This window comes from Agelaius tricolor, unplaced genomic scaffold, assembly GCF_023055355.1.
Source record: "Agelaius tricolor isolate 1412-34295 unplaced genomic scaffold, bAgeTri1.0.p SCAF_3, whole genome shotgun sequence".
NCBI classification, from domain to species: Eukaryota; Metazoa; Chordata; class Aves; order Passeriformes; family Icteridae; genus Agelaius; species Agelaius tricolor.
In genome coordinates, this window is record NW_027269263.1 from 13913277 (window position 1) to 13926860 (window position 13584).

General features: G+C 39.2%; 1 protein-coding gene across 6 annotated transcripts in view; it reads right to left on the minus strand.

Moving 5' to 3' along the window:
• Positions 1–13584, minus strand: part of ITPR2 (inositol 1,4,5-trisphosphate receptor type 2) — a 244386-nt gene that overhangs the window by 186062 nt on the left and 44740 nt on the right. For 5 of the 6 annotated variants that reach the window (XM_071422548.1, XM_071422551.1, XM_071422547.1 and 2 more), the window contains 2 exons: positions 13082–13177; positions 1219–1263 (listed from right to left, as the gene is read on the minus strand). In XM_071422548.1, the coding sequence (XP_071278649.1) occupies positions 1219–1263; positions 13082–13177 (141 nt within the window). The remainder of the gene's footprint in view (positions 1–1218; positions 1264–13081; positions 13178–13584) is intronic. The other variant, XM_071422550.1, reaches the window with a different exon arrangement.

The window sequence follows — 13584 nt, forward strand, 5'->3', positions numbered from 1 at the left end:
GCTTTAATCATCAATCAGCTTTGATTACTTTTTTATTGGAAGCATTTCTCTAACGTGATTTATCTGGTCTGGGGTTTTAGCTGAAACCAATACCCAGGAGGAATAAGTCAAACTGGTAGTGAAGCCACCTTTAACCATTCATGCTTAGATTACATTTGTGCCTTTGTCATTATCCAGTCAGGGGATTTTTAACTATTTAGATGAACTGGAATGGCTACAGAGGGAAAATTTACACCAAAAATAAGTATGGTGTGGTACAATAGGATTGGCTCCTCAGTGACAAGGGCCTAACACCTACTCACTGGGGAATTCTAGAACTGATCTTGATTTCCATTCCAAAGCTTCAAAGACCTCAAGTTTCAATCCAATACAAAAGAGAAGCAACTGGTGGAACTTCTGTACTTTCATAGGAGAGAATTCTCATTTCTCTAGACAGCTTAGCTGTTATTGCAATATCACCACTAATGCCAAATATCAGGGAAGATGGAAAACCAATGTAGCCAACTCCTATGAAAGGCTTCATTTTTATTAAAATTGGAGTCCTCAAGGCATGTAATTATGTAAGAATCTTGGGTTTCTTGTCATGAAAAATCAAAAATTCCTTCTCTGTGCAGAGAAAAACTTGAAAATGTGTCCTCTTAAAGAACAAAAGCCGGAAGGCAAGCAGAAAGAAATTAAATTGAATTTTTTGAAGAAGATCTCAGCTTTTCCAAGGCAATCTCATGAATTTGATGGAGGAATTATTCTTTTTGGGAATATTTGTTGACTGAGTAACAATAAGACACCCCCGAGGAGACTTCCCCCAACTCCACTTCCTTCACACACTATAATCTCCATGTCTGGCCTCATTAGTCAGAATTAGCTAAAATACTGTTGAAGCTGTATCAGGCAAAGGCTGTTGCCAGGAAATAACACATCTGAGCTAAGAACCAATACACTTCATATCTGCAGTCAGACAACAAGCAGAACAGCTTCAACTAATGCCACTTTGATGCAGAATTTGAATAAGTTTCTTATCATTTGCCTCAGAGTGAGGGAAAACTTTCTGAATTGCCAGTTCTGAGATGCATCCTATCTTACACAGGATATGGAAAACAATCCCAGCAGCTGGAACACATAAGGAAAAGGAAAGCTATGAAGAGCTTCCATATGTCAGGATGTGCTGGGTTAAGGAAACAGTATTCCCCAGATTATATGCAACATATAAATTCCACTTACCAAAGCTTTTCCTTCATTATTACCTTCTGGGTAGTGTGGGTTAAGCTGGAAAAGAAAAGAAGTCAAATACTATCTCAATAGCTTTCAGACATTTCATAACTGGGGGAGAGGGTTTGGTTCAGTTCTCTGTTATGTTTCCACCCTGCAAAAGGAGAGTGGAGTTTTAGAAGCAGTGTGAGAGTAAAAGACTTACTGCTTCAATTTCTGGCTGACTTAGCTGGCTATGTCCTCACCTCTAGAAAGAGCATCTTGCAATCAAGCTTGTTAACTCAAGAGGAATCTCAAACAACCAAACCCAAAAAGGATGATGAAGAAAGCACAGTTACTATTCTAAATGCAGCCAGTTACAGTCACCCACACAGATGCACACGCAATCAGTTCCAGGATTGACCTTGGGCAGATAGACTGAGATAAAAAAATAACACTCTCTATGTCTACTGAGATTTTACAGGAGAAGACAGTGAACTCAGAACTAACTCATCTTTGAAACAGGAGTGACAATGCCACTAGAGAAAATTATTTCATTACACTGTAGTTCTGTTTAGCCATTATTAATGGGGATAATATTTTCTATGTCTATCAGGATTATCAAGCATTAATTAGTACTATGAGAAGCTTGGATGAAAGATGCTATACAATAATAACTTTAAAGTATTACTATTTAAAAGCTGTTAATAATCATACTTTTGACAAGAGAAATATGTAGCCTATAAGATGAGGGATTATGTAGGCAGACATATTCACAAATAAACAAAAACACACACACCCACTCACTAGCTGCACATGAAACCTTTCAAGATTTGATTTACACGAAGAAACAATTTTGTGTCAATATTTACCAATATTCCCTGACAGAGGATATGCTGAAAATGCTGAAGTAAGAATATAAATTATAAAAGACAATTTTGTTCTTAGGCAATTACAGTGTGTATACATCTTACAGATGAGTACTGTCATTTTCTTGGCTTGAATTTGGCATTACCAGTGTGGAAGAGTCAGAAGAGAATTGCACAGGGCATGAAGCATGAGTCCCAGGGGAACTTTTCAATATCACATTATCATACATCTAACATTACACAGACAACTGTTGTGAAGTGATTATGTTACATTGACCACACTTTTATTAAAAAAAAATTATTTGTATCTCTTTAACCCCTCAAAATGCCCACTCCTCTCCACAACAGAAGCCTGAAGAAAGGAGGAAAACTTTCAAATCTTTGTCAAATGGCTGAAAATACCTTCCCTACTTGTCACAACTTGATGTGCTAACACAGAAATGACCAAGGCTTTATTCTGTCTCCATTTTGTTTTTTGCATTAGCCACTGTGTTACCATTACAAACTTAATTTAGAGACCCTGCTTTCTTCCCTGAGCTGACACCTGTCTCAAATAGTCCATTTTGCTCCTCCCTGATATTGTCACAGTCTCCCAACTCCAAGTGCCTCTTGCTACTGCTATACAGCAACAGGAATGACAGATGAACACCAAAAAACTAGAACTTATACACATATGTAACTATCTTCACAAAGCTTTGGCTCCTTCTTAAGTTTCTTTCAGCATGACATTTGTTCACCTGACACCTTAAAATAATCCTGGTGTCCCAATTTTAGCAGCCAAGCTGAACTCTTTGCCCTTGGTCCCCCATTAAGAAGAGACAAAATTAGCAGGCAGTGCCCCTCAGTCCCAGCCATGCACTGTGGCCTTGCAGCAAAGGTGCAGAGAAGGTACAGGAAGACTGAATTTCTATGCTACCTTCAGATATTGCTGGTTGCAAGCAAGCAAGAAAAAGTCTGGGTCATCTCAGGTTTGTCACTAGAGCCAGCACAGAGAACTTGGCACTGAGGACTTGATCCCACAGGTTTTATTGAAGGACTCAAGTGAATAGAGTTGCCTACCCAGTATGAACTGAATTCTGATATCCTTCAGCTGTTTGCTTTCAACATAATGTTGATTAAATATATATATATATATATATATATATATATATATATATATATATATATATATATATATATATATATATATAACAGTAACAGGAGAAATTAGGAGAATCTCCCTCCCTTGACAGTTCCTGCCTTCTTGAAAATGACTGAAGTGACTGCCCTCAAATTTTCAAAACAGGTCACTTGTGGACTGAGGGTGATGGAGACAGAAGGCTCAGGTGAGAAATCAAGTACATCCTTGATGATGCTTTTTCTTGCCCTGCTGTTACAGAAATAATAAAACCAAAATTTTGTTTAGAGAAAGTTTTGAGATGCTGACATTAAACCATAAACATATGGAACTCAGTTTTCAGGCTGACATCCATGGCCCCATTTTCAGCTCTGGTCAGCAGCTGCCACTTTCATTTTCATTTCAACTGAGATTGTTGGTGCTGAGGATTTCTAAAAAACAGACCAGCAGCTATTATCCCATGCTACATTCTCCAGATAGAAGGGGCATAAATCATCTAGTGTTGTGTGTCATATTACACCTGTTCTGAGTCCCTTTCAATATCCCAGCCCAGAATGACCTAAGGACACAATGACAGTCTCAGCACTCCAAAACCTATTGCTTTTTCTGATTGATGTAAGATCACTTCCACGTTCTTCAATAAATTGCCAAAACAAAGGAAGCCTTGAAAAGAACAATATTAATATTTTTATCTTGCTGCTAATGAAATCAAGTAAAATTTTCTGCAGGTGTTTAGAAAGAAAGAATGCTATGCTAAAATAGGCCTCAATAAAGCTCAACACTTTTCAAGCTTTTTTGTGTCATTGGATGTCTTGAAATTTCAATTTACTGAATTGTACCTGAAATACAGGAGTAAATATTCCTGCAAAATGTCACTGGAAGGTGCATGCAGCCAATATGCACCAAGAACAAGAAGAATTGCAAACTGCAGAGCTTAAGCAAGTGTAATTGTATAAATTATTATTGTAATAGTTTCATTATATGCTGTTTTGGGTTTGGGGTTTTTTTGAGTATATCTCCATCAGCTTCTTTTCCAGTAAAGAATAATCCAGAAATCCTAATCCTCTGCTGCTTGTTTTTCAACAAACTCAGGTACAGTCATTTTTTATCCTTCCATGAATGGGAAAGAAAAAGTTACCACAAAAACAGTTTCTCATTTACATTTCTCATTCTGGAGTTTAGAGACACATTTGCAACTACAGAGAAGGCAATACCTTCTTTTAAATCTACATTTAAATAGAATTTAGTTTCACCCCTGTGCAAGAAGCTGAATTCCCAAATTGTGATCCACACAGGGTATCTGAGAGAGCCTGAAGGTGCTCAGGCTCAGGAGCCAGTGCTGCAGGTGGTCCTCCTGAGTATAAAAATTGGTGTCTCTTGGACAGATATCAGGCTCAGCCTCAGTACACAGTGCTATGTGAAAAGATTAGATGCCTGAATGCATACATATATCAGCATCCTCACCCTGTGGGAGCAGCAGAAGGCCCCCAGGAGAACGTATGTATGACAAACTCATAATGGAAGTCAGCTTTCACACATGGAAAACTGAGATATAGACAAAGTCTTTATTTCTGGTTAAAACCACGTGGACAGGCAAGAAATCTCATTCCTGAACTTTCACTTAGTGACTTTACAAAATCTGTAAGGTGTGCATAGCAGGAAGGCAACTTTCATCTCTGTGTGTTTGTGTGCTACTTCTGGTATTTGGTGCTCAGAGAATGCCAGTGACCTGCTAATGCTGAGAGGGATTCCACTAGATTGAGCACCAGAAGTTCCAGGCTCTGTCATCTCTACTGATTAAAGCTACTCAAAGCTGTACCTTAATGTTTTCAAACCTCACAAGTCTACAGTGCATCATTTCCGGGGGTTCTACTATTGTCCAGATCATCTCACAGATTATTCCTGGCTTTAATTTTACTTTTGCATCTTCACATAGTTAGATATCCTTTACAATCCAAGAAGTTTGAAACTCCACACTTCTACTGAACGTTGTTTTTTTGGAGGAACGCGTGGAAAGTATCCAAATAGGTTATTTTTGGACACTCAATTCAGAAGGAGAGAGAGGAGTTTGGGGATAGAAACACCCATGCTGATTTTAATCAAATTTTGTTGACTAGGTAAAGGATATTTAAAGCATCTTGTCAGGGGAAGAATTAGATTGCCAAATTTCAGCTAAATGAGCATTTTAATGACTTGGTTAAAACCTGCATTTATGAAGGAAACCCTGACGGACAAAGCATAAAAGGATCTAATTCAACACACTCAAACAGTCCCCATTTCATTTGATAACCAGCCTGTTAACACACAGCCTGTTACCCAGCCAACAAGGGCAAGTGTTTCAGGGAAGAAAAGCCAGGACAAAAGAAAAATAATCCACTTTTCAAATCTTTCATCTTCATTAGGCTTGCTTTGTTCTTTGTTAATGTCATACTGATTAGCTTTCGATAAATCCAAAGGACTTTTGCACAATTTCAAAGACTTTCAGTGGCATTCAAAGGACTTTTGCCATCTTATTAAGTTGCCAGACAAAGCCTGGCTACAGCTCTACCTCGATAAACTCCATTCAACCCCTCCTCAGCATCAGCACAGAGCTCCTGATAATCATCATGCAAGGAAAGTTTTAAAATCTTAAAAGGCCTTTTCTTTCAGGATTGTCTTTTCCTCATGAGCCATGTCTTAACAGATCAGACAAGTTTCCAAGGAGCACTGGGAAAGCAGAACCTTTTTGTTTGCTTCAGGCCCCCCTGCTAGTCAAAAACAGGAATGAGAAGCAGCCCCAACACCTTCCTGTCCTGATTTTTCACCCTCATTACCAGAAGAAAGATCATCTTGATGGCATTTCCAGCTGCTGTGTAAGCAATGGCAGGCCAGCATTTTGCCATGCCTAAATCAGTACAGATTTAAAGGTCTCACACAAGCAGCATAAGCTGGAGTAGCTCCATGTTATGAATGGTAACTGGGAAATTTCATTTCTTCTACAGGGATCAAGGGCAGAGATCCTGAAACCAGTGCTCAGCCCCACTCAGCCATATCCCATTCTGCAGAGGAAGTCAAAACAAAGAAAAATGTCTAAGAGATCCTTAAGTGTAACTTGGATGCTGGGCCATAACCTTAGTCTGAGCTTCAGCAGCTCTGTGTCAACCTGTGTTATATAAAAGAAAGCATCCTCATCTCTTCAAGAGTGATGTTCTAAATATTAATACCCCATTATATCTTTCAGTGGTCCTCACAGGAGTAACTAGGGATGATTGAATTAGACATGACTGACATTTCTACTGTTAAAAAAAAAAAAAAACAAAACCAAAAACCACAGGCACAAAAAAACCTCCAAAAACAATAAAAAACAAAGGAGGGAAGTCTTGGAAACATCCATCAAGCATCACAAAGAGGCACAAATACAATTGAATAAAAGCTTCTCAAGTGATCTTGAAAAAATAAACAAAAATAATGCACTTAAGGACAGACCACATGTCTACATTTGCTGTTTTGGAAGACATGAAAATGCAAGATGTATTTTTAATAACATAATTAGGCCTTGTAATGACTAAATGACAATAAATGCTGCATTAATATCTTTGTACTTCCTCACTCCTAAATCTTGTATATGTACAAATATGGTCCCAATGCAGCCAGCTTCAGGCAGGATCGAAAGAGCTGAACACTCACAGATCACAATTGCAAATGAGCTGGCTGGGGGAAAAGACTTTCCTCTGAGATCCAGATTTATGAAGGTATTTGCACACTGACAGATTCCACCAAAGTCAAGACAAGTCAGGTCAAGAAATTTAGCCACATTTTCAAGATTCTTAAAAACCTTGGAGAAATCTAGTTCTGGATTTTGTTAAATGGACATCTAGATCTGTCACTTTAAAAAGCCATATCCAAGTCTGCAGAACAGGTCAGGCAGGCTCTGTAAATCAGTAATCCATCCTCCTCCTCTGGATCTCTTCCATCTCTTCATGCATAGCTGTAAATTATCCTTCACTCCTTATGGAGCTTTAAAACAAACCCACACTCCTATGAGACAGAAAAACTGAAATAAGGCTTCCAGTGTTGAGTTCACCCTGTCACCTTGACAAACCCTTTTTCTTATGAGAACCTTTAATCACAGAGCCAAACAGACAGAAAATAATCAGAATGCTGTGCTAAAATTTAATGAAGAGACACTGAGAAAAAAACAGCCCCAAAGGAAGACTTTGATGCAATCTCCAGGTGAGGAGGTCCCACAGTACCAAGGAATGAAATCTGTGAGATGTGTGAAGGCCTTGGTAGATGCTGCCATCTCCTGGCATCTTCTCTGGCTTACAAACTGTTCCTGAGCAAAAGGTAGCTCACATCTCAGTTAAACAAGGCCATTTTTATTTTATTTTATTTGTTACTTGTCTCACTCTTCTGAAGGCAGAAAGAACCACAGAGCATTTAACACTGTGTTCACTTTCTCTGCATGACCAGGGCATGAACAGGTCCTTCTGCAAAGGTATGTTTCCATGTCAAACAAAAAAGAAAATAAAATTACACTGGCAAGCTGTGGTTCTGTTGTTGCTTCCTAAATAAAAAACATCTCTATCGGTAGTCCAATTTCCAACAAGTGGATAACAAAAGGCCTAAGTTATGGACTTCAAATAATCAATCTCAAATGCCTTAATAAAATATCCTGTGTAGGACTCCATTTTCCAGCAGTTTAAGGAAGTGGAAGAAAAGTCCATAAAACTACAGAGACAGCTTCTCAGGGCACCAGGAGTTTAATCCTGGTCTATAGCCTCAAGTTTAAGAACTGATTTGCCTTTTACATTTCTTTTATCTTAGCTAATGCTGTGTATACTATTACCCATACAATTATGTAACGTTTTTTTAAATATCATTAAATGCTTTGTTTTCCATTCTTGTGGGATTCTTGTGACAATCTTTACTATTCAGAAGGCAGGAGAGGATTATTTTCTCTCAATATTAGCTTGAGTACGTACTCAGCTATCTCCACCATGATCCCAATCAAGTGATTATTACAACAGGCTTAGATTTACTATGAAGGGCATGGCCCTGACCATCTGAATAAATGCATACCATAACAATATCTATAACATGGAAAGCTAGTATTTTTAATCACAGAATCATTTGGGTTGGAAGGGACCTTAAAAATCCTCTAGTGCCAACCCCCCGCCATTGTAAAAGCAAAATTTAACATCAATTCTCAATCTAAAGTGAATAATCTACATAAGCTTCTCTGAAAAGAAAGGGGCAGCTTGGGGCAATTTTGACCAAAAAGTAGAATCAGGTAATATGGAAAGAAATTATTCAAGAAAGACAAGAGAAATATGAGTAACTTCTACTGGCCATTGATCCAAGAGTTCTCAGCAAGTGGTTTACACCTCAGTGTGGTGAAAATCAGCTGACAGTCCTGCAAAGCTTCAGCAGTCCCACCCAAAACACTCATGCTCTGGTGCCTTAGCTCAGTGACCCTGTTCCAGCACAGACTATTCCCTCTTCCCCAAGCCTACACTACCTCAGGGACAGCACCTTGTGTCTGCACAATCCAATACCTGAGGAAAAAGGACATTTCTGAAGCCTGTATTGCCACTGCAGTGCTCCACCACCACCGCCTTGCAAGATGGACTGGACTTCCTGTTTAATTAATATTCATCTAATTGTCATTTCATCTCATGTGTGTGTAACCCTGTGCTGCTCAGCCCAACTAAATTCAATCATTCCCACCTTCAAAAGACTATTAAGGCTAAAATAATCCTAAAGCTGGAAGGGTGTTTCATGCAGGATTTTAAGAACAGAGTTTAGAACAAAACTCTGATCAGAGTTGATCCAACTTAATTACTGTAATTGATTACTGCTTAAACTCTGCCCTTTCACTCTTACAGAGAGAGGAAGGAGAACTCTATAAGAAAGCCAGAGAAGTTTTCCACATCAGTAATTGTTTATGGCCACAGTTCTGGAGAAACACAGAATATGAACATTCAGGCTGCCATTTTACCTGCCTTATCTTAATTCATTGAGTTTAGTTCAGCTAATTTGGTGTTAAAGACCTCACTAGATTTACTGCCATATTTTGGCCTAGGTATCTAGTAACCAATCTATTCAGCTAGGTAAAACAGAATTATCACTGATTTTTTTCTAAAACAATTTTTCACAGAGATTATGTACATGTTCACAAGGTTTCATAAGGAGCATACTGTGGCTTATCTATGGTCTACTGCAATATCTGAGATCAGCACGTGATCTGATAGATGCAGATATATTTTGTAATTATTTTAGCCACACCTGAGAAGTTGAGTATGAAATGACAGACTTATCCTGCATTTCTTGTGTATGGGCACACATATCAGTTTAACAGCCTCATAAAACAAGTGTTAATGGTTTCAGTATGAATTGCTCAGTTTAGAAATCACAGAACCGGTGCTGCTCTAAATGTGGAGAACAATATTAAAAGTGCATGTTTTGGTTCAGCACAATTGATAAGCTGATATTCAGTTCAAAGAGACTTTTATCTTGGCAATTTAAAATATTTAAAAGGTTATGTGTGTTCATGAGAAAGGCACAGCTGTGTGGTCCCAACCTGCAGCATCTGCAAAGCTATTCAAGCAAACTGCAGCTCACTCCCACACACACAGAGACGGCTTTGGGTGCCTTCTACATGGGCCACATGCACTGAAAAGACTTTTGGGAAAATCTTTGTTACTTTGAAACGTCCAATTTTCACCTAACCTTACAGCCTCTCTTTATAAATGTAAAGCTTCAAAATAACTTGGGTCATTTTCCTGTAACCAGGGCTATAAAAAGGATCTTCAGCAGAACTTTTTCTGAAAGACTGCTGACTCTGTGAAGATGAGAATAAAACTCTGTTCTGAGAATGAAACTCAGCAGCCTGGATCTTAGCTGGTGGCTTAGTGCCTAAATCTCCTGCTGAAGATCTGGCTCAGCTCTTTTGGGTGAAAACAAGCCCTTATGACACTAACAGCAGAACTCCTGCTGTCTCTAAAGAAGACAATTTCTCTTTCCAATTTTTCAGCTGAGTATTTGGTTCCACTTCTTTGGGAATGTCTAAGCCTGTGGCTTAAGGTTTCCTAATGTCAGACATCATTACCAAGTACCCAGATTTCCAATGTCCCAAATCTTATCACCAAACATCAAACCATTTCTTCAGTATATTCCTCCTGTCTACTAGTGTGAGAGCACACAGACACTGTGAGTGACCCAGGGTGTGCAGAGCAGCAGAGGAAAGGCAATGCAGGTGTGTGGAATCACCAAGAGTCTCCCACTGTGACTCCTTCAGCAGTGGGCCTTTCAGGGTGGCTCACCTTCTGCCCAAAGTCTGGGAAAAGGATCTAGGTTGCTTTAAGGTATTAGTAGGTGTTAAAGAACTTCAAAGCACAGTAATTAAAATTAGGCTAAATAATGCCAAGTGGAAAGAGGATTAAAGGAAATAGTACTACTTGAGATTGTGTCAGAAGTCAGAGATATCAGAGGTCTTTGAAAGGCAACAAAAGTTGGACGACTTCTTGTACTTCTAAGGAACATGGAATTTAGGATTTACACATCCTGACTTCATCCTCTCTCAAGTTTATAACAATTAGATTTACAAGTACTCACCTATGTTTTTTTTACTGAACAATGGTACTGCCTCACTTTTTTTTTTTATTAATTTGCTTACTGTGGTATTGGAACACCTTTATCAGCTTTAATTTCCTTAGTTCTCTGAGGCAAGCATCTTCAATTTTCTTAGTCCCCAGATTATCCCCTGACCTTAACAAGCTGCAGGGGCACCCCTTCACAGTGAGGCTCAGTAGTGACCCACCAATCCCAGACTAGACTGACCAGTTACATCTGGCACAGGATGACTCCAAGGAAAAGAGAAGGCACAGGCTGCTCACACAAGGTATGAGGGAAAAAAAGGAGGCACCCAGGTGAAGGACACTTCTGCTCCTTGTCTGAGAGTTGACCCATGCAAGACTGCCCTGCACAAGCCTCCATGGCACACATCAAGCTGATTTAAGGGAGGATGAAGTAAGAAAAAAGACAGTTATAAACAGTGATGAATCCTGATTTACAACAGCTCAAACTGTGACAGAAATTGCATCATTAGCCAACAATAGAATGCTTAAAAGATTTGTGAATTTTCTTCTTGTGTTTTTACTTTTTATTCCACTCAAGATACCTTTATCAAGGAGGCTTAAACAAAATCAGGTCATGGCAATGTGTGACGCTGTTGATAATCCATACCATGAGTAATCTCCCTGTGCTGCAGAGCACAGATAAGTGCTCAGTAGGCTTTACCCAATTGATTTAAAGTTAGCTCACGCACTCAAGGTGTCTGCCTGCCTGTTCATAAATCTTTGACGTGACTGGCTGGCTGGTGTGTTGTGCCTGACATATGAACTGTGCAAAATACAGTTCACAGGGTTTTATTACAGCAGTACCTTTAATATCTCCACCAGAGGTATTTTACACCTCACAGACACAGTCACCAATGCAGCTCTGCAGTCACTAATGCAGCTCTCCAGTCCCAGCAGATCACCTCTGTTCAACCCAAAAGCTCTTCCAGCTCTCACTCCACTGTTGCCAATTATATTCTCCATATTACAAGTCTGCCTGATGGGGACTTCCTTTCCAGAGGTAGAAAGGACCTAAGCTCAGGTATGACATTCAGTGCAGCATGGCATCTCTTTACCTGAAGATTTTTTACCTAAAAATCCTCAAGACAGATCCCCTGGTGGAAGAAGGAAGCCCATCAGTATGCTCAATGCTTTTCCTGCCTCTCTATCAGCTCAGCTAGCAAAATCTTCCTACTGTGAGCATCCCTCACTATAAACAGAAAGGAAAATACTCCCATTCTCAGGTGGGAGTACTGGTTCCTCTTGAAAATTAGCTATTATTAGCAGTCCACTGTTTATGTTTTGATAGTGGCCTTGACATAATTAGAAATAAATGAAAGTTTGATAGCTCCTGTTCTTCCTCTGAATTCAGTGCAGGCTGTTACAGGAGCTGGAACACAAAAGCAGCACCCTGGGAATACTAAAGAGTTGTCTGCATACAGAAGTTGCACGGCTGTAAATCTAACTCAAGCCAGTCAGAGCAAGTCTTTTTTCAGGGGTTCCCTAACATATAGTGATTTATAACTTTCTTCTTGCAGTAAATTTCTGCATTCATACTTCAAAGCATAAGTTAAAATAAGTAATCCTAACTAAATCAGTGGAAAAAAACCCCTACTTTTAACTCCATTGATAAAACTTGTACACAAACCTGTGTTAATATGGATTAGATATGACTCAAAAAGTTCACAGCTTCTTGCTGTGATATCTTCATGGTTATTAAAATATCCAAGACTGTACCACTTCATACACTTGGTATTATCTGCTGCATTCCAGCTTGTCAAGAGCCATATTTTATTTCTAAGGAGTCTTAAAATATATTAAGCTGCTCTTTTGGGGAGTCATAATACTCTTCTGCCTTAATACAAAGTACCAGATAGTAACCAGACAAGTTGCAAGATCTTCTTTCTCCTCTGGGACCTTCCATTCCATCAAAAGGGCCAGAGACTTCCTCAGAACTTTTTTAATTCAAATTTTAGTCAAAAGGCAAGAGTGCAATAGCAGAACCCTGCAGCCTATATAATCACAATGAACTTGCATGATCCCAATCCAGTCACAACACCACTCCAAAAATCAAGGGCAAACAGGAGCAGAGAGTTAAATGAGCCCAAGGGTTTTCAGTACAAACATGGTGGATATTTAACAGTGGTGTTTGCCCTGCAACCCCTGGGTGCAGCACTACAGTATGACCCAGCAGGGGCCCAGTGTGGGATCTTTGTGAAGATCTACACTGCAGACCCACCTGCTACAGCAGTTCTGAGCCAGCAGGACTTGGTTAGGCAGCACACAAACACTTGTTTAACTGGCATTCTTACCTCTGCAGCCAAGTAGTTTCCAGTTGCCAAATGCTTGAATCTAAACAAGCTATTCCACTGTCCTGCCCCTCCCCGGCAAGGGTCATGGTGGACAACCTAAAAGAAGAATTTAGATTTTAATCCTACTCCTCAAGATCATACTTCAGGTCACTGACATTTCCTGCAGCTCACTCCTAATAAAAATATGCAAATAACATCATTACAGCCTGCCAAAGAAAGGAATTCTGTGCTTACATGAAGCTCACCATAGATAACAACTACTTACATTTACTTCTTGCCAAGTGCCAGGAAATATTCCTTCTATTACTTTCCATGCTTTCATTAATTTATTCCCTGCAAACATGATGAGCCAAATTTTGCTTTTTAGTGACATCTCATATCATCTGAAATATCACAGGTTATTTCTTTTATCCCTTGACTGAACTGTAGGTCATTTGCTTTCTTCAAATCTAGCAGTGTCTGTCTCCTTTAAAGAGGAATCTCTAAGAAGTACAGGTGCAATA